The sequence below is a fragment of the Macaca thibetana genome, chromosome 17 (assembly GCF_024542745.1).
Source record: "Macaca thibetana thibetana isolate TM-01 chromosome 17, ASM2454274v1, whole genome shotgun sequence".
NCBI lineage: Eukaryota > Metazoa > Chordata > Mammalia > Primates > Cercopithecidae > Macaca > Macaca thibetana.
Window position 1 is genome coordinate 77,235,475 of NC_065594.1, and position 21,589 is coordinate 77,257,063.

General features: G+C 40.3%; 1 protein-coding gene and 1 long non-coding RNA gene across 13 annotated transcripts in view; one reads left to right on the top strand and one right to left on the bottom strand.

Moving 5' to 3' along the window:
* Nucleotides 1-21,589, top strand: part of MBNL2 (muscleblind like splicing regulator 2) — a 171,730-nt gene that overhangs the window by 138,170 nt on the left and 11,971 nt on the right. For 2 of the 8 annotated variants that reach the window (XM_050765986.1, XM_050765990.1), the window contains 2 exons: nucleotides 4,341-4,376; nucleotides 5,646-5,740. The exons of 2 other annotated variants lie outside the window; for them this stretch is intronic. In XM_050765986.1, coding sequence (XP_050621943.1) covers nucleotides 4,341-4,376; nucleotides 5,646-5,740 — 131 coding nt within the window. The remainder of the gene's footprint in view (nucleotides 1-4,340; nucleotides 4,377-5,645; nucleotides 5,741-21,589) is intronic. 4 more of the 8 variants (XM_050765985.1, XM_050765989.1, XM_050765988.1 and 1 more) reach the window with 2 other exon arrangements.
* The window catches only part of LOC126940231 (uncharacterized), a 134,524-nt gene that overhangs the window by 62,937 nt on the left and 49,998 nt on the right, over nucleotides 1-21,589 (bottom strand). For 3 of the 5 annotated variants that reach the window (XR_007720675.1, XR_007720676.1, XR_007720673.1), the window contains exon 3: nucleotides 8,097-8,214. This is a non-coding gene — a long non-coding RNA (uncharacterized LOC126940231). Of the gene's footprint in view, nucleotides 1-5,849; nucleotides 6,812-7,636; nucleotides 8,215-21,589 lie in introns of those variants that run through there. The other 2 variants (XR_007720674.1, XR_007720672.1) reach the window with 2 other exon arrangements.

A 21,589-nucleotide genomic window follows, 5' to 3' on the forward strand; every position in this document is an offset into this window, starting at 1 on the left:
AGTGTACTTGAAGAATAGAAAATTGTCCATCATAACTATAACATAAAGTATATACAGGGTGTATGCAGAGAGTAGAGGATGGGAGTGTTATAGAAAGGCAGAGATGTGGCATTGAGTAAGGGAGCCACACATGCATAAGCTATGCATTTCCAATATTCACAGCATTATTAGGCCACTTAGAGAGAGAGGCTCATGGAATTAATTTGGTTAAGGATTTCAGCCACATCCAGGACTGAAGCCAAAGTGACATGACTGATCCTAGCCCAGTGCAGCTGTGGGAGCTGTGGATTATTTGCAGTACCATTGGTATTCACATGCGTGGCACAGCAAAGCTCTCCAAGAGACCCTCCGCTCCACATTTGAATGAAAGAAAAATAAGAGGGCATTTTTATAGGTGTAACTTTTTTTTTTTTTTTTTTTTTTTTTTTGAGACAGAGTCTTACTCTGTCACCCAGGCTGGAGTGCAGTGGCGTGATCTTGGCTCACTGCAACTTCCGCCTCCCAGGTTCAAGCGATTCTCTTGCCTCAGCCTCCTGAGTAGCTGGGGTTACAGGCATCTGCCATCGCACCCGCCTAATTTTTTTGTATTTTTCGTAGAGAAAGGGTTTTACCATCTTGGCCAGACCATTCTTGATCTCCTTGACCTTTTGATCCACCCGCCTCGGGCTTCCAAGGTGCTGGGATTACAGGCGTGAGCCACTGCACCCGGCCAGGTGTAACTTTGAATCCATCCATGGTTGACTCTAAAATGGAGCAACTCACAAACTGGGTATTTTATTAAATTTTAGAAACAAATCACTCCCAGCACACTTCTTACTAATGGCAGAGAACATTCATTCAACACATTGACCACCTACTATGTGCCCCATAGACCTAGACAGACAAGATCTCTGCTCTCCCAGAGTTTACAAGAAAGGGGGAAAGGTCAATGTTCAACAAATATCCATAGAAAATACAATTAGAATTTATTTATTTATTTATTTATTTATTTATTTTGAGATGGAGTCTTGCACTGTAGCCCAGGCTGGAGTGCAGTGGTGCGATCTTTGCTCACTGCAACCTCCACCTCCTGGGTTCAAGTGATTCTCCTGCCTCAGCCTCCTGAGTAGCTGGGATTACAGGCACGCACCACCACACCCAGCTAATTTTTGTATTTTTAGTAAAGATGGGGTTTCGCCATGTTGGGCAGGCTGGTCTTGAACTCCTGACCTCAGGTGATCCACCCGCCTCGGCCTCCCAAAGTTTTTGGATTACAGGTGTGAGCCACCGTGCTCAGCCATTTTTTTTATGAGTACAGGTTGAGTACCCCTTGATCCAAAATGCTTGGGACCAGAAATATTTCAGATTTTGGATTTTTTTTTTTTCGGATTTTAGAATATTTGGATTACATTAACTAGTTGAGCACCCCAAATTTGAAAATCTGAAATCTGAAATGCTCCAAGAAGCATTTTCTTTGAGGGGCATGTTAGCACTTGAAAAGTTTCGGATTTTAGAGCGTTTTGGATTCAGATTTTCAGACTTGGAATGCTCAACCTGTACTATGAATGAAAAAGTACAGTTCAGTGAGATTAAAAATAGAAACTGACTTGATGGCATGGGGAGGTAGGTAAAATAACAACTGAGCATTTTCTAAAGAAGTGACATATACCCTGAGATCTGGAAGATGAAAAAAGTGAGGTGAAGATTATTCTAGGCCAAGGGGACAGCTTGTGGGAAGCTCAAAAATAGGACAAATGTGTAATGTGTTCAGTTCAAAGAAAAGAAAATTAATCTGTCTGTATCATGGTGCCAGGGAAGAGAGGTGTAGGAGGGCCTGGGGAGGTAGTCAGAGACTAGACCACAGGGGACCTTTATCCTAAAAGCAATGAGAAACCACTGAATGGTTTCCAGCGGAGGAGTGGCCAGGCCTGCATTTGGAAAGATCTACTCTGCCAGCAGCTGGAGAATGAACTAAGGAGGGACGAGAATGGAAGCAGGAAGACCATGTAGGATGTTATCACATAGGCCAGCCTAGAGATAATGGTGACCAGGACTTCAGATGTGGCAGTTGTGACAGACAAACAGATGACTGCAAGCTGCATGCTAGAAGCAGGATTGCTTTGGCTGATTGGTGAGCTGGACCTGGGAAGTTCACAAGGGGAAGGGGTATCAGGCCTAACTTTCAGTTCAGACTAGAGCTCTACTTAGATGGTGATGCCTATCAGGTATCTCCTGAGGTGTAGAAAGTTTCTCCCATCCAAATCCTAACCAGGCCCGACCCTGCTTAGCTTCTGAGATCAGATAAGATCAGGCGCTTTCAGGGTGGTGTGGCCATAGACCGAGGTGTAGAAAGTTTCTGTGAAAAGATCAAAGTTCGGTCCTGTTCCATTTGATACACTTATGAGACATCGAAGCAGAGAGGTGAGGGGGGCATTTAGAGGAAAGGACCTGGAACTTTGAGAAGAAATCTGCGTGGGATACACAAATATGGAAGCTCCTGGAATCCAAACCCACGAAGTGAACGATACACCACAGGAAATGCAGCATAGATGAAAAGGATCCATGACTGAGTCCTGAGGAACTCCAGCATAGAGAGAGTGAGTTCAGGGAAGGAAGGTCGTTCAGCAAAGTAGACAAAGGGACTTGCCAGAAAGAAAAGTGTGTGTGTGTGTGTGTGTGTGTGTGAGATCAAAAATCTAAGGGAAGACAGTGGCTTCCGATGGAGGGAAGGGCAGAGTGCTGAATGCTGCTGAGAATCAGGAACAGTGAGGTGAGGATGGGAGAGTTCCTGCTGGCTGCAGCAATATGGGATTTTCCTGGTGATTGGCATTCACAATTTAAATGCAGAGGTCAAATGAAAGCCAAATTGAAGAGGAATGAAGACTCAGTAGGGATAGGGAAGTAAACATTTATGTGCAGGTAGATTTCCAGAAGTTTGATTGTGAAGATGAGAGAATAGGGCTGGAGAAAGGTTTAAGTTGGATGTATTGGCCCACATTTGTTGAAGACTATGGCTGTAGCCCAGTTAAATAGCCCCCTTTCCTGACTAGGTCATGTTAGCTTGATCAAAATGTAGTTCAGGCAAAAACTTGCCCTCCAGCGTGAACAGCTCCACAGAGAATAAAGATCTACACATCTCAAATTCTCCAACTAATATCTCAGAAGTCAGTTCTGAAACTCTAAGAGGACATTCCTATATTCACAAGAAACTACTTCTCAGGCACCTACATGACACCCAGTCTTCAATGATCTAAATCCATGTATTACTTTTTTTTCATGGAACTGAACCAGTAGCAGATAATTCCCCAAAGCTTTCAATACAGTTTTCTTTCAGTTCTCCACAACATGCATGAATATAATATTCATGGTCAGAGTTTCCTGATGCGTGTATGATAATTATGACCACCACAAGTAAGACAGCTATTTCTAAGAAAGGGTTGAAATCGCCCCTCCCACCTCCTACCTCCCCACTCAGACACCAACTTGAGATTTCCTAGTTTTGCCAGAAATCCTCCTCAGGGATCACCCTGTAGTAGTCATGACAAAATTCCTTAGCCCCGGTCCTAACTCAGCTGCAACTCTGCACTATTTTGCCTCTACAGTGTTTAGGCTTTATTGCCAGGCACTACTCCTTTATCACAATGAATCTTACAACAGAGAGAAGACCATGTGCTCATACAGGTCATTCCCTGTAAGAACCTCAGTCTTCCTAGGTGATTAGGCTTTCAAGCAGTAATCTAAAATTCACCCATCCTGCCCTGCAAGTTTCTGATTTGGAGAATATCTTAAATCTTAAATACTGTTCTTATTTTCATACCATTGTTGACACAAAACATTTACAGTCAAACAAACAAGTAAACTTTTAATGCAGGAAGTTCAGTGTATTCTAGTGAATATAAAAGATGACCTGGATTTAGGAAGAGAATTCTATTTCTACCCTTCCCCTTGACCCACACCATGCATGACCTTGGAGGAGTTACTATGCCTCAGATTTTTCATCTGTAAAATACCTGCTTCCTACCTTGGAGGATTAACTTGATAATGTCTGTAAAATACTTTGAGGTTTTAGAGGAAGGACACCACAGCATTATCACATGTCATTCTTATTAGAATCATGTCGATGCATATGAATAGAAAGTGTGGACAGTGGTCTAAGGAGTGAGCTTGGAATAATATTGGCTTAAAATAAGTCTGATATATTTGTGTCTGTACTGACAATGTGAATGGCCCTAAAAGACTGTGTTAACTAACCCTACTTATTTCTGGTTGTGCTTCAATCTCACTTTGAATGTTAACTCTAAACCGCTAACCTGTTTCTTTCCCTTTATTCACTTTTTCCACCCACCATTGCATGACATCAGGGTCAGTTTTGTGCATGACACCCGCTACCAGTATTGGTAGGTTTCAACCTTTTTTATTTGTCTTTTATATGATGTACAATACCTTCACTTGCTTGAAATTAATGCTACAGGAAATAGTAGATTTGAAGGCTTATTTGGCTTTAGAGTTAACATATAGGTTTTTAAAAATGTACTTGTATATTTAAGAAAATGACGGTTTTAATGTGACCTCTTGTGCTAGAACAATCACTACAAAAACATAAAGCCACAAGTACGAGTCTGCTTTTTAATGATTTGTGTTTTGTTTCTCTTTATAGTTTATATGGTATAGCGTAAGGAACAGAGCTTACTCTATCAGCGAGGCAGGCTAATTTCATCAATGTTTGAAAGTTTCATAGTGGTGTGCCTTTATCTCCTCTTTGCTGTGTGTTAGAGCAATCAGAGTTTCCCAGAAGTATTCATTTTTTACAAATTATAAATGGATGTATTTTGAAACTGAATGTCTGAGCTTCTTAACTTAATTATCTTTTCTAATTTTAAGTGTTGATTTATTTGGCATGATTTTTCTGGACCTCAGCATTCCCTTAGCCATTCAATTTTAATAGCAGATAGTTGTCTTCACACACATGAATGCCTTGGTACAAACGTCTGTCTTTAAGACATGTGGATTAGATCTATTTAGAGTCAAGAAAAAGAAACATTGCAAATTTTGTCTGGCTATTTCAGAGTAACTGTGTTAGAATTTGCATCAAGGCTATGATGTTTGCTCCATCGTTTATTGATTCAAATAAACCACAACCCACAGCAATTCCATTTCATGTAAGCAGTTCCAAATTGAAAAAAAAAATTCAATTTCACCATAATTCCAAAGAACATCCTATCCCAAATTAGGCCTCCATATGGAGACTTGGATGTCTCAGAATTTATGATTAAAAGTGATGATCACATATTCTTGCTTCATCAGACATCACCTTTCACAATTTTAGAAACAACCATTATTACATACACCGTATACTCTGAATTGGGAATGGATCTATTGTTAGAAGTAAAATGTTTATAAATACATCAACCAAAGTAATCTGCTTTGGCCTTTCTGGGAATCACTGATTATGTTTTAAAACTTCCTTTAATTGTACTTGTAATAAGCTATTTTCCCTTTTTTATTTCTCTCCCATGCTTCCTTGCTTTGCATTGTGATTGCATGCCATCTGCTGGTTTAACCCATGATGGCTTGCTGCTCTGATATTCACCATGCCAAAATACCACTTCTATTACCATAATGCTACACCCTCCTGTTCATTGCTCCCATGGTTCCCCTCCTGAAAGTACCCATGATGCACAGCGCTACGTCCGCCACTGTCTCTGCAGCAACAACTCCTGCAACAAGTGTCCCCTTCGCAGCAACAGCCACAGCCAATCAGGTTTGCTCCTTTTAAAGCTTTCTTTCACAAATCCCAAACTCTAAATGAGTGCTGATATTTAAAAAAAAAATTCTCGGTGAGAATTTTTTTTTCATGTTTATCCATCAAATTTTATTTTTTTAATTAGTTTATAGCAAGCATTTACAGACAGGTTGCACTTATTTAGAGTTAACATTTACTGCAAATAATGATGTAGCTATGTTTTGTGTTGCACTGTTTGTTTTCGTACCTAATATTGTGTAATTAACCTGACAGGCTTAAATTCCTTTTAGTACAGCATTACCTATCCAGTGGTTTGTGAATGGCCACATAAAAATCGTAGACGCGCACCCATGGGTGCTTCAAAACTGGCTCTATTTTAATTCGGTTCATTCAGACCCCATCATCTATGTGGAGGAAGAAATTCTCCTCTTAGAAAGTCTTCCCTTTGGCCTAAGTGTCATATTTGAGGTCTGAATAATTCTTTTGATCATTTGACCTCGGTCTTAGGTTCTGCCAAACTCACTTGGCTCCCACTTCACAATCTGCTCCAATACTGGCCTAAGAGCCAAACCATCCAGAATGAAGAGTCATGGGTGCCGCTGAACTCACAAAGGCTGGATATAACTGATGAGGAGCGTTTAACTCTGTTGGTTTAATGCATGTGCCAGTGAGACCATGGATGTACTATTTCGTAGTGACAGCCAGCTGCTATTTCCTACTCTGTGGTCACAAGCTGACTGTATTCCTGACCCTAGCCTCCCAACTTGCAAACATGTGCTTCTAGCCACAAGAAGACAGCGTGAGGGTGAATGAGCAGAAACTCTCACCTCGCCTGGGAAAATACTTCATTGCGCATGCCCTCCCTTCACAGTAGAACAATTTTGGTTTGGTTTTTAGTTTTGTTTCATGGGTTTTTAAAAATAAAATCAGCTCTGCTAATAAAAGATGACAAGGGATAAAAGAAACTAGGGGAAATCGTGTTGGGGGATCATGGCAGTCCCAACCCGCATTCTGCAGGCTGGGAGGGCTGAGTCATGCTGCTTTCCACGTTCAAGTGAATCCACAATTCCAGCTCTGCAGGTTTCATCTCTACAAAGAGAGGCGTGAGTGGACAGGAATGCAGAAATAAAAGTTAAACCCCGTGACAGTGCTGACTATGCCCTCAGCATTGTGACAGAGCAGGAGAGAGCAGAGAGTGGGGGAGGGAGGAGAGGCTGAACAGCAGTGCAGAGGCAGGTGTCAATCAACTGTGGACGATTCTTCAGTAATTCACTCCCACCTTTAAAATGCCAACCCGTCCTCCGAGGAAAGCCAACCCAGCTTCGAAATAAACAGAACAAAGAGCAGGCAAGGATGAGTTCCTTAGCTGGGAAGACGGTGATGATGATGATGATGATGATTTAATGTGGGATGGGAGAAGGGAGAGAGACTGCATCTTTCCATTATTAGGACCAAAGCTCTTCTCAATCATTCACTCTCAATAGGGCAGCTGGATACCTGTTTCTTTCAAGTCTTAAGTCCTGCCTCCTTGAAATCTGTTTAGTGATTTTTGACCCAATCTTTGTTACAAAGTGCTTTTATAAGAAAACAAGTTTGGACTGAGTGCAGCGCCTCATGCTTGTAATCCCAGCACTCTGGGAGGCCGAGGGAGGAGCATCACTTGAGCCCAGGAGTTGGAGACCAGCCTGAGCAACATGGTAAAATTTGGTCCGTACAAAAATACGAAAAAAAAAAACAGCCAGCATGATGCCATACACCTGTAGTCTCAGCTACTTGGGAGGCGGAGGTGGGAGGATCGCCTGAGCCCAGGGAGGTTGAGGCTGCAGTGAGCCATGATAGTGCCACGGCACTCTAGCCTGGGTGACAGAGTGAGACCCTGTCTCAAAATAAAATACAAGTTTGAAGTATAATATAGTAGTATTTGTTACAGTGAAATTCTATATGGTAAGTTTAGCCTTTTGGGCACTTAGAGATCTTTTTTAAGAAAGGAAAAGAAGCCAAGATAAAGAAATACTTTAGAGTTGTAGGATAAATTATTTTATCATGATAAATATTTGACCATGTGTCATATATATCATTCAAGCCTAGTGATTCTTTGGCTCCATTTGGCAGAAAAAAACTTTGAGAGATTCCATACGTATATTCAAGTTTCTCTCTCTCTCTCTCTCTCTCTCTCTCTGTGTGTGTGTGTGTGTGTGTGTGTGTATAGGGAGGCAGAGGTTGGAAGCATGGAATATTCAGAAGCTAAAATACATCACTTTCAGGCAGGGTGTGAATGGAAAAGGAAATACATTGAAGTTTCAACTTCTTTAATTGCAAGCGTAGCTGAAGTTTCATTTCAATTTAATCCAAAGAAATATAATTAAAGGAGTACCTGACAGTAGCTTCAAGAATCCTATATTCTGTGTTTTGCAGTTTATCAGATGTAGTAGTTGCTGCTAGATTGCACTTAAATGATGAAGAGAAATCCTTTAGCAGCTCTTGATGCAAGTCTGCTTGCACATGAAAAACATGAAAAAATAAATTATAGTGAACACAAATTTCCAGATATGATATTCTTTATGTATTTTCAATAGGTTTCAAAGAGCAAAGCATCGACAAAAGACCTTGGCAATTCTTTTAACATCCAATCATAGGAAACCCAGAGCTTGTTAATGACTAAAATAACAAGTTATCATCTTGTTAAGATTTCACTCTTTAAACTCAAATAGAATCATACCCATGTGGATTATGTAAGTCATTTAAACATAATGAATCTCAGTTTCCTCATTTGTGAAAGGAGGAGTAGAACTAGATGCCCCTGGAGTCCCTCTCAGCTTTGAGATTCAGTGAACCAAAGGTTCAGTGACTATTGTTTTAGGCCCAAAGCATGAGATTACAAAGATAAACACAAATAGAATGCAAAGTGGAACTAATGATTCCAGAGTTCAGTGACTGATAAGCACCCTGCCTTCTTTTCTGTCTTTAACACAAAATGTAGTTGGATTTTGACAGATTTTTTGTTAATTTGATCAATTCAGACTGTCAGTTCAAATATTTAAAAATCTCATAAGCATTTGTAATTAGATACAAATCATTTATTGAAGAAAGAGGATAGATTTAAACATCCCATGACAGCTTCTTAGGTCCAGTGCAATTTACACGTTACCCCATGGTGAGCCAAGCTGAACAAGCCGCTCTATCCTCAGGCTGAATCAAGATGCCACCAATAAAAGTTTTCACTGAACTTGGACTGGTGGTTTGAGATTAAATCAGGACAGAATCCAAATATATTTGGGAAATATAAAATGTTTTTTGATTGTTTAGCTTTAGGAACAGATAAGGAAACAAAAATATAATAAACAAATTTACTAAGCACTCTTTTCTGTTTCAATTAAGGTATTTGGGCCTTAACAGGCAAATTATACCTAATAGTAATAATATGATTATTATAAACCTCTTATTATGTGCCAGGTATGATTCTAAATGGTCTCTCTCATGTAATATATTACATATCATATTATACATTCTATTATATACTGTGTAAGAGAGGATACTTATGTATAGATGTAGACACTCAATTCTTCACAATAGTTTTATGAGATGGGTGCAATGATCATCACCCGCATTTGATAGGTGGTAAAACTGAAACAAAAGTTAGCTACCTCAGCCAAAGTCAGACAGCTTCTACATGGTCTTGCTGGAGTTTAAACCTGACTCCAGAAAACTTGATTTAACCATGATGGTATACTGCCTTAGCAGCTCAAGCTAAGATGAATCCTACACTGGAGAGATGAGCTGGATTTGAATAGAGCCTTGAGCTAGCTATGTAAAGTAGCCAGGTCATCTTTAGAAACCATATAATAGGCCGGGCGCAGTGGCTCATGCCTGTAATCCCAGCACTTTGGGAGGCCGAGGTGGGCAGATCACCTGAGGTTGGGCGTTCGAGACCAGCCTGACCAACGTGGAGAAACCCTGTCTCTACTAAAAATACAAAATTAGCCAGGCATGGTGGCGCATGCCTGTAATCCCAGCTACTCGGGAGGGTGAGGCAGGAGAATCGCTTGAATCCAGGAGGCAGAGTTTGCTATGAACTGAGATCGCGCAATTGCACTCCAGCCTGGCCAAGAAGAGCGAAACTCTGTCTCAAAAAAAAAAAAAAAAAAAAAAAAAAGAAAGAAACCATATAATGAACCATATAATGGACCTTATTATTTCAGTGTGATAAAATAACCAGTGAAAATTATCAATAATTTTTATAGAAGTAAGATAGCCTAAGAAAAAATTAGTCCTTTGTCTTAGGGAAACAGGTTCATGGGTTTCTTTTGTCACAGACTTTGTTCCTAACCTCTACTAATCATCTCACAAATAGCTTGTTAACAAAAAAAAATTGGTTGGCGGGGGGAAATGATAGGTAGCATGTAAATTAGTCAATTTGAGTCCATTGACCAAGGACCAGAATGTGTAAATCTGTCAAAGATGCCTATATTGAAACAAATTTAATCTTAGAATGTACATTAAGAGAGGTAAAGCTTAGTAATGGATTACCTGTTTTTTCATAAGAAAAGAATTTTTAATAAAATGAGAGTGCAGAGTAAAATTCCTGAGCTCGAATTATTACAATATTCTAAGTTGTAATTTGTTTAGCATTTTTTATTTCAAAGTTATATTCTATTTCAAAGGGAGATAAAACAATTTTCAAATAAATACATTTTAAGTTTCTTCATTTATATACTGAGATCATTTAATTTACTTAATAACATTCTTTTTTTTTTTTTTTTTTTTTTTTTTTGAGACGGAGTCTCGCTCTGTCGCCCAGGCTGGAGTGCAGTGGCGCTATCTCGGCTCACTGCAAGCTCCGCCTCCCGGGTTTACGCCATTCTCCTGCCTCAGCCTCCCGAGTAGCTGGGACTACAGGCGCCCGCCACCTCGCCCGGCTAATTTTTTTGTATTTTTAGTAGAGACGGGGTTTCATTGTGTTAGCCAGGATGGTCTCGATCTCCTGACCTCGTGATCCGCCCGTCTCGGCCTCCCAAAGTGCTGGGATTACAGGCTTGAGCCACCGCGCCCGGCCCTTAATAACATTCTTAAAGGCACAATTAAAATACAATTTATCCTCTGAATCTTTCCCTGAACATCTCTCTCCTCCTCCCCCAGCAAGAAGTACTTTCCCTGTCCTCTGAATTCTACAAGGACTTTGCACATTCCTTAAGGCACTATCATTAAATAGAAAGACAAATGCACGTCTACAAAGAAAGCTGGGGCAGCATCGAGTTTAGCTGGAGAATAACTCCCATTCAGATAGATCAGAGCATCTGTTTGTGGGAGCGGCTACAGCGTAGGTTTGATTCTGATTGTGTGGGACCTTGATACCGAGTTAAAGGGTTCGGCCCTGAGTTGGCCACTGCAAGATTTTCAAGCAGGATAGTGATGGAAACGGTACTCTAGGAAGAGTGAGCAGATGGATTCGAGGCGGGAGAGTCTGTGGAGGCCATTAAGAGGTTTTAACAAGAGCCTAAACTGGGACGATGGCAGCTGGCAAGTGGCCTACTTTGTCTTGCCTTTGCCCATTACAAAGGGAGTGTTACTTTTGGCAAAAGAGAAACATGAAATGATTTCATACTATGGCAAAACCTGTCTAAATAAATGTCACGTGGTAGAAAGAGAGATTGAGGCTGCTGTGAAACTCAGTCCCTGCCAGCACAGCAGTCGGGTGGCCTCGCTGTTCGGACACCGGCAATGTGTTCACCTTTCACATGGGCCTTCCCATTTCCTACCTAAATGAGACTCAGAGCCACAAAAGCTCGCCCCCTACCTCCAACCACAGGCTTCTGCTTGAAGGAAAGAGTCCCCTCAGGTGTAGAGTGAATGTATATTGTCCATGTCTCCAAAGCAGAGCTCTATGGACAGTGAACAGATTATCCATCTAATTCATTCTGGCCCATGAGTCCATGCTAGGGAAAGAGAGTCCTATGTATTAATATTGGGAATCTTTTTACAGAGCATCACAAGAAGTGCTTTAGAAGCTAATGAAATCAGATTATACTCTGGGCAATATGTTAACCAACACTTAATCACATCTCCAAAAATGATGATTCATGTTTAATATTATGACCTCAAGGTCTTATCACATCTTCTGAACCCTCCTCCAAAGATTAAGTACATTCACCAGAGAGTTGGCCTTAGGAAGAACTTACTGGAAATTAGTTGATAATATGTCATATACATATAGCCCTCTATTTATATTTGATAAATTAGAAAATCTCATTTTCTAGACTTACCTGGCATAGTTTTATTATATATGATAATCAATTTCAATATCTTATCAGAAAGATAAAATAATTACATGTAACCAGACATATATTATGTTTTATCTGGCCTGCTATAAAGTATTGAAGAGGGAAGAGAAAAGCTTGTTTCTGACCTATAAACATGAACATAACTTTAAAGTTATTTGTATATGGATTCTTGGATATGTAAGTCCACCTGTACTAACCAAGAAGTCTAGAAAGGTAAGATTGTGTTTTATTTCATCTCTCATCTCAGAGTTTTATAAAACATCTATTATTCAATGCCATCTGTCTGGACTATATTCAGACAAATGTAGGAGGCATTAAACATTCCCCACTATTCACCACTTGACCCATTTTGGGGCCTGCATTTTGTTTCACAAGAAAAATCTTGGTTCAGCAAGGCCCCAGTGTGGGAGGAGTAGGCTCCTGTCCTCTCTCTCTCCTGAAATACACAGTAAAGTGGCCGGCCTGTATGTATGGCTGGTCAAACTGTGAAACACTCCTTTCTCGGAGTTTGCTTGTTCCTGGGAACAAGCAAAGCAGAAAGCAGCTGGGCCCCACGTATGTTGTTCTCCAAAAAAGCAGAGACAGCAACTGTCAGAATCCAGCCCTTGTAAACAGTAATCTGGGCCGAGACTTCTCTCTCTACCTTATACTGCCTAAGTCCTTTAGCCACCTCTAACTGTTTGCTTATATTCTAACTGTAGAGGGGGGGGATTCAGGTTGGAGAATGGATATGGTTACTTCAGATGAGGCAGAATTGCCATATCAAATATTTTGTAGAGAAGGCAGGAGAGAGAGAGAGTAGAGAGAGAGAGAAGGATTGAGATTGAAGGATTGAGATTGAAACCTCCTCAATTTCTTTGCGTAAAAAAATAAAACTATAAAAATTGCAGCATTTGCATTCAGTGAACGCTATTTGTTAAAGCTCCTTGGCAGTTTGAGGCTGAATTCCACTGTGCGCATGGCTAAAGATAGCAGAATCCAGACTTGCTTAGTATGCTAAAAAAAAAAAAAAAATTAAGGCTGGGAAGAGGTTGGGGGGTACTCTGTCTATCTTAGGTGGTCTTGGATCTATGAGAACAACATAGATGTACATTAATTTTTCTCTTCAAGAAATTAGAAAATAAGTAGACAATAGACTTTTTATGTTCCTGCCTCGGCAGCAGCTGCTTTGCAGGCCTACCCTGAAGTTTAATTAATAAATGCATTTGCAGATTCTCTAAGAAAAGGCTCAGTTATGTAAGTGTTGTAATCTAGTACATTTTCATTTTTCATGAATAATTTACACCTCTTGGTGAGAAACTTGGGTAGAATTCTTTTGTATATAGCACATAGAGACACCGTATCAGCTCCAATTCTGTGCAGCTGAAGAGAAAATGTCAAGAGTCCTTATGCAGCACATTCCTGCCTGTGGACAGTCCTTCGCATGACACCTCAAATCCATCCTCCTTTGCTTTTTTTTTTTTTTTTTTTTTGAGATGGAGCCTTGCCCTGTCACCTATGTTGAAGTGCAATGGTTCAATCTTGGCTCACTGCAACCTCCGCCTCCTGGGTTCAAATGATTCTCATGCCTCAGCCTCCCAAGTAGCTGGGATTATAGGCGCCTGCCACCACACACAGCTAATTTTTGTATTTTTAGTAGAGATGGGGTTTACTATGTTGGCCAGGCTGGTCTCGAACTCCTGACCTCATGATCCACCTGCCTCCCAAAGTACTGGGATTATAGACATGAGCCGCCGTGCCCGACCTCCTTTGCATTTTGATGGAACTGGAGGGGGGTCTTTTTTAGTCATATTCCCAGTCTTATTTTGGCTTTTGTTGATGGTAGTAAAATCATGCTCCATTTCTCCAATTTTAGGTTTTCTCATTGGAGCAACATGAATATATAGTTCATCCTATATCGGTGTTTATTTCCAGCTCTAGATTTGTAAGGAAAGAGAGACTAGCTGCAATGAAGGAATTCGGGTCCATTTTCAAGGGATGAACGACGGGCAGGGTTTTCTTCTTTATAAGAGTTGCTGTGAACGGAATGGAATTCCTCCTCATGGGCCGTTATCCACCCAAGCTGTGCCCCTGCTGCCTACCTTCTCACACGTCTGCCCGCACATTTGGGGAAGGTGACAGCTTCTCTGTGCAGGTGGATGTGGAGGATAGACAAACCGGAGACTGAGGCTCCAAACACATAAGATGCTACCACATGTCAAAGATACACTGGCATTTGCTCTGGCCTCTCAGCCCCTTCTGACATTCCTCTGGGGTGACACTGCTGGAGGCAGTAACTCCCAAGGTCAGACTGGGCTGGGTCTGCTGACCACTCCAGAGGCCACCAGGTTGGGGAAATGCTAACCATACTTAGGAACTCACTGCCTAGTCAAACAGATCTGAAACAAGCAGAGAATGTCATAAAACACAAAGTCCAGCAGGCAAATGTTGCTGCCTGGAAAGTAAGTGCCATGGCACGGCCTCATCCCTGAAGTGTCAGAGGTCTGAGGGGTGTGTAGGAATGAGACAGAGAAGGGACAGGTGAGGTTATTCCTGACACCATGACCAGCTGGAAATTGAAGAAGTAGAGATGAGGTAGGGTAAAGAGAAAAGGGAACCCATGCTTACCCATGCACCGGCCATCTGCTTTCCACATACTATCACATTAAACCCACCAGGACTCTATTTCCCTCTTTTACATGCGAAGACATCACATGTTTGATCACAGCTCCAGTAGGTAGCAGAGCCTGCCTTTGGCCTCACAGCTGCCTGACCTTGAGGTCAATGTTTTTCCCCTTGTTTAACATTCTTCCTCGATAGCATATGTGGTTTAGAAAGGAACTTCAGAATCCATCTCAGACTTTATCTCATGATAGAAGCAGATAGAACAGCTATGATTGCATCAGATCTAAAGAAGAGGGGACATTGTGGCTCATGTGAGCCAGTGAATGGGGTGAGTGGGAGACACCAGGGAGCGTGAGGAGGAGGATGTGGTGGGGCAGTCCTAGAAAGTGCAGCTGAGTGGATCAGAAGGAGGTCAGGTTATGGAGGGCCTTAAAGCTCAAGATGAGAACAGGACAGGACAGGTTCCATGAGAGGCTTGGAAACTCAAATCAACTCCAAGTGAGTGGGTAGAGGTGTGCAGGGACAGCCAGCCCGAGTCAAGCTAACTGGTGAGAAAGCTGCTTTATCGACAAAGTGATGAAATTGGGATAGAGAGAAAAGAGAACATTTGAGGGGAAAAGGGTGAATCATTCAGAAGTAGGGAAATTCAGAGAGGCTCCGTGATCCCTGGCTTGCCTTTGCTCACCCAGAGGCTGTTCTCTGACTTCTGTGGTGTCTGTGGATTTCAGTGCCTTTCTCCTCTCTGTCACATAACGCTCCTATGAGACCTCTCTCCCATTGACCATAAAAAGGATGGTTCTCATTTACGCCCCTTCATTTTGATTTGTACTATAAAGGACACATTTGTTGACTGGTATTTTCTGACACCAGTTTATGACAAACTATAGCTAATCTAGCAGTTAGAATTCATCATGCTTTAGCATTAAATACAAAATATTAGAGCTTTTGGTCTCTTTGTTTTACTTTCGATGATCAAATTATATTATTCCTATCATTGCTCCCCTTGCTCTGGAGTATTCAAAGATCTCAGAGCATATGTCAATAAATTTCCTACAATCTTTACTGCTTGCTGCAATGCATTTCTGGAAGCAGCATCTTTAAGGTGATCGTTGCAGAATGTTGCCCATTTTCCCCTAATCACAGGTGCATCAGGCATTATAGGTCTGGCTTGAGACCAGCATCAATTACATCACAGATATGAAAGGCAGTAAGTCATAAGAGCAGATTTTCCACCATCATACCATACCTCTACAAAACATAAAAAAGAAAAAATATGATGCGAATTACATTATAAATTGGAAGAGGAGCCCAGATGGGCTTACAGCTGCCTGACCTTGAGGTCAATGCTTTTCCCCTTGTTTAACATTCTTCTTGGTAGCTTACCCAATTCACACACATAGCAAGAGAGCCAGGCCCAGGACCTGATCACCGAGTCCTGCCTAGAACAATGTTGTCTCCCTTTCACCACACTGCCTTCCTGAGAAAGTGCTTTAAAGGATCATGTAAGGCACCTTGAACTGCTCCAGAGCATACAGGCAGCGAAAACATAACTCAGCTACCCTCACAAAGAACCTACCACGTGCCAGACACTGGGCTAAGCCTTTTGTATGAATTATGTCATTGAAACCCAACATGTCCTATGAAGGACTATTATGATCCCCTCTCTAGTGATGAGGAAACTCCAGTTTAGAGAAGCTAAAGAACTTGCTCAAGATCATACTATAACAATAAGTGGTAAAGCCAGACTTAGAGCTTTCCCGAAGCTCCTAATATTTCATATTTCCAATGAGGAAAAGGACCTAGAGTGGTTAACTGACCTTAGTCATAGTTACAATAAGGGATTAGGATTAAACTCAGTCTCCTAACAGCATGCTCAGTCCTCTTTCCCCTCCATCAAACTTCTATTCAGCTTGAATAAGCAGGCTGTACATTTATTCTAACTTTGTTAAATAAAATAACTTTGCTTCCTCCCTACAATTTAGAACGGTTTTTGAGGAATCAAAAAGATACTTGAAGTTAAACCTAATTCCCTCCTTTACTCCAAGTATGTTTTCCTAGTAATAATTTCATAACTGTTCCATTAATCATTCTTTCAATATTTGTCATGGTTATACTAAAATATGCAAAAGGTCCAGAGAACCACTTTAGTTCAGAGGATCTAGGACAGAAGGAATTGCTTAAACCGATTCCTATTGTTCATATCCTTTTCTTTGCTTTTCTCAAACCTTGTAACATTAAGAATGGCTTTGCACAGGGGAAAAAGTTAAAATGGGGAAAGCTAAGAAGTGTGTAAAGAATGAGAAGAAAAATTCCATTGTGTTCCTTTGCCTTGGACAAAGGTATTTAAGAGTTGTTGGGTTGGAGTTTTTTGATCAGTTGGTTGATTGGTTTAACATAAACTAGAAAGTCCCCTCCATCTTTCCACTGCTTATGTGGAACCTATGTGGGGAGAGGTGAAGGCTTGGAGCTTGAAAGACAGATGTTTATCAGACAAGACTGGATGCACAGAGGTGTCCATAGAGAGTCATTTACTCTAAGCACACTGATCTAAGAATTATTAATAAACACTATGCCTTATCAACATATTCATATTTTGTGGCTTATACCAGGAAATGGAAATAATTGAAATATTACTGTATAATATTACTTAATTGAAACATTACTTGAAAATAATTGAAATGTTACTATATAATAACAGTGGCATTTATTATATGCTTACTACCACAAAGCACTTGTTAAATACATTATCTGATCCTCACACCAACCCTGTTAGAAAAAATTTTTAATTCCCACTCTAGAAATTACTAATACTAAGAATAAAAGATGTTTAGTGACTTATCTATGGTAACATATCTGTTAAGCCTAGAAGCTGGGTTTGAAACAAGTTTAACTTTAAAGAATGGGAAATCCTGCCCTTCATGGGACATCAACTTCCTACTGCAGTGGACACTGATTATCATGAGCTGGTGGTTGTTGATGCTTTTGTAATAAAATATTTCAGTTTGAAAAATGATTAACATGAATTGACAGTCAATGCTTTAAGGAAAAATCAGAGAAATTCAGTTTATACTTTGTCATCAGTGACAGTTCAGGAGATACATATACAAAAATGGAATGAAGTGCTCATTTTTAAGAATCTTAATCTCATCAAAACCAAGTTTATTTCCAACATATGGGGTGCCATACAGATCATATAATATTTAAGTTACCCATGGTATTATTTGAATGTCTATTTAAATAGAAACTGAAAAGAAATTATTTAGGATTATGAATCCTAAAATAATAGGCTAAGGAAACAGAACCAACATTTAGCAAAACCCACTATTACATGTCAGATGTGTATATACGTTATTTCTTTTACTACTCAGCATAACTCTGTGACGTTTCTTATCCATTGTGAGTATCATATCCATATGTGAGCACATCTTGGAGAATAATTTGCTTAAGATTCAAGCAGGTAGGAAATGACGGATACATGTAGACCTCAGGCTTGCCTGCCTGCAAATCCTGTTCTCTTGTGAACCTACCATGTTTGAATTAGATTGGAGTCTATGGTCAGTGTAGGCTTGGGATGAACCTCTTCATACAACTCCCCTTAAAAACTCTGAACTACTGAGTTTATTGCTTTGAAAAGTTTTGACTAGTTGAGCCGAAAGTTTAGTAGAAGCAAAAACTTTTTAAAGTCCAAGCTTAATATCAGAAATGGTGTGAAAATATTGCTGCTTGGCGAGAATAGCAAGAGAATCCAAATTTGAGGGGTGAAAAGGCACCATTCACTCTTCCCAGGGTGGGAAAACTGGCACACAACTTCTGTCTGAAAAGAGTCTATCAAAAGGAGTCCTCTCAATTGAAACTCACTTTTTAATTTTTAACAATAATAATTTTAAAACAAAGATACTATTTTTCTTCACCATCCCCACAGAACCTGACTTTCAAATTGATCTCAGGTAAAGGGAACAACACTAGTTGAGGATGAATATTTTAGGCAGCCTGCAGGAGCGACTGCAAAGGGAACCAAGTATAAGTTTAATTTAGTTGTAGTGAAACCACAGAGGTAAATGAGAACCCAAATGGGGATCTTAATGATGATTCAGGTATACAAGCAGGAAGAGCCAGGGGTCTCACTGTGAAGCCCCAAATGGGAAGGAAAACAGAAAGGGTGGGAGGGCAGGAAAGAAGGAATGGAAGGAGGAAGGGATTCAGGATTGGCAGGAAAGGAGGATGTGGAGTTATTCTCTAACGGGGGCAGGTTCCGTTTGGAATGAGGAGACGTTCTGGAGATGGAGGGTGGTGATGGTGGCACAACCAGGTGAATGGAGTTAATGCCATTGAACTGTATGCTTGAAAATGGTGAAAATTGTGAGTTTTATGCTATGTCTATTTTACCACAATTTTAAAAAATAGACAAAATATCTGAGTGGTCATTTCTACAAAGAAAGGATTAAGGATTGACAAGGATAATGTCTGATTGGACCTAGGTTTTCATTTAATAAAATCTTATAGTATAAAATGGTTCTTTTTGCATTAAAAATTCTTTACGGTTGCCACGTTTCCCTTTAAGAATTCTGTTTTCATAAGGCAAGGAATGGAGTGCAAAGGTGTCTTCTTTCTAAATGAAACCATGTCTGTGGCAACATAGCTTTATATCTTCTCTCAACAAATGTATGCTAAGAACCCACCTTGAACTGGACATGATGGCTCATGCCTGTAATTCCAGCACTTTGGGAGGCTGAGGTGGGTGGATCATGTGAGATCAGGAATTCGAGACCAGCCTGGCCAACATGGTGAAACCCCATCTCTACTAAAAATATAAAAATTATCCAGGTGTGGTGGTGGGCACCTGTAATCCCAGCTACTTGAGAGGCTGAGGGAGGAGAATTGCTTGGACCTGGGAGGTGGAGGTTGCAGTGAGCCGAGATTGCGCCATTACACTCCAGCCTGGGCAAAAGAGCAAGACTCTGGCAAAAAAAAAAAAAAAAAAAAAAAAAAACAACAACAAAAAAAACACCCACCTTGAGCCATGTACAGTTCAGAATTGTGGGAATACAGCAATGAAAACAGCAGTTCCTGCTTTCGTGGGTCTTACATGGTGAGGGGGACAGGCGATACACAAATGTATAAGTAATTACAGTCAGAGTTCTTATCATATGAGAAAGGTCATATCAGAAAGTAAATGGTGATGCTAAAAGAATGGGCCTCACCACCGAGCTTTAATGGGGGATGGTTAGTAATAAAGAAATAGAAGAGGCCTGGCGCGGTGGCTCAAGCCTGTAATCCCAGCACTTTGGGAGGCCGAGGCGGGCGGATCACAAGGTCAGGAGATCCAGACCACAGTGAAACCCCGTCTCTACTAAAAATACAAAAAAAAAAAATTAGCCGGGTGCGGTGGCGGGCGCCTGTAGTCCCAGCTACTCAGGAGGCTGAGGCAGGAGAATGGCGGGAACCCGGGAGGCGGAGCTTGCAGTGAGCCGAGATCGCGCCACTGCACTCCAGCCTGGGCAACAGCGTGAGACTCCGTCTCAAAAAAAAAAAAAAAAAAAAAAAAAAGAAAAAAAAAAAGAAATAGAAGAGAATATGGGAGCTCTCCTCCTTCTTTAAACATTTTCCTCCTTTGGTTTCCATTTTGCCATCGATTGGCTATTTTGGCACTTCCTGAGGGCTTATTGGGGATGACAGATGGTGAACTGGCTAAACTACTCACTGCACTGCAGAGGTGCCAGTGTGATACAAGCCAAGTGAGAAACTAAGGCTCGAAAGGGCACAAATCTGACTGGTGGCACAGACAAGCCTCCTGAAATCCCCCTCCAGTACTCTTTTTGATTTTTCCTTTGCACCTAGATTTTACACACAATTGAGTGGTTTTTGTTAACCTCTCTCTCTCTCTCTTCCTCATCATCCCTCTCTTTCTCTGTCCCTCTCTCTGATACACACACACAGGCAAAGAACTAAAAAGAAAAAAAAACTTAGTTTTTTGCTGGAAAGTTTGTTATATGGCAGCATCATCCCACCAGTTTGAGAATGTGTCAGATGATGACAATACATAAAGACACACGTCCATGTCCCGTACATTATATTAATCTTACTGTTCCCTTTACTGCATTTTAGCATTTGGTTGCTTTTCTCCCTTTGATGCCTTAAAAGCCAATTCTTAGCAGGCTAAATTACACATTCTACTCCACTGTTAAAATGGGTACTGTGGCCAAAATGTGCCCAGGATTCTAAGTCCAACATAATGGTAATGGATACAAAAGCAGGGCATTGAGCAGGATTGGGCATTTTATGCTAAATCCAACAAGATCTTGTTTCTGTGATTTTTCTTGACCTGAATCTTCAATTTATTATTGGGAGCAAAACCTCATTTTGAAAAAAACCCGTATCATATATGAATCCTTTTGAAATTTCTTTTCTGTTGCTCCATAAATGAATTTATTTTTGGAATTCCCTTGTTGCTTTAATTTTTTAACTTTTGTGTTTATTGAATTTTTATTTTTCACTCCTGAGTTGCCAGTTCCTGTTCTTTAAAATATTCAAGATATATAAAAAATAATCATGAGCAAAAGTAGATACATTAGGAAAATATTTTCAATGTATACAAGTTAGGTCTTAATATTATGTTACATATTATATTAATATTATGTAACATATTGTCTGTATATTACATATATTACATATTATGTTACATAATATTAAGACCTACCTTGAAAATACAGTAGTGAATACAGTGCTGATTTTTAAAGGTATAAAAATGTTTTCTTAGATTCTACTTTATGTCCAGGGGTCATCTTCAATGAAGCAGCCTATTTAATCTCAGACAGCCTCACTTACTACACATCTTACTGTAAATATTTTAAACACTTTCAAATATTTTCTTAGTGTGGCCCACATACTACATATTTTTTCTTGATTTAGTAGAGGAATTTATCCTGCTTTCGTACACATATAGTCCCTAATTTTAAGCATATTTATTCAAAATTTCCTTTGTCAT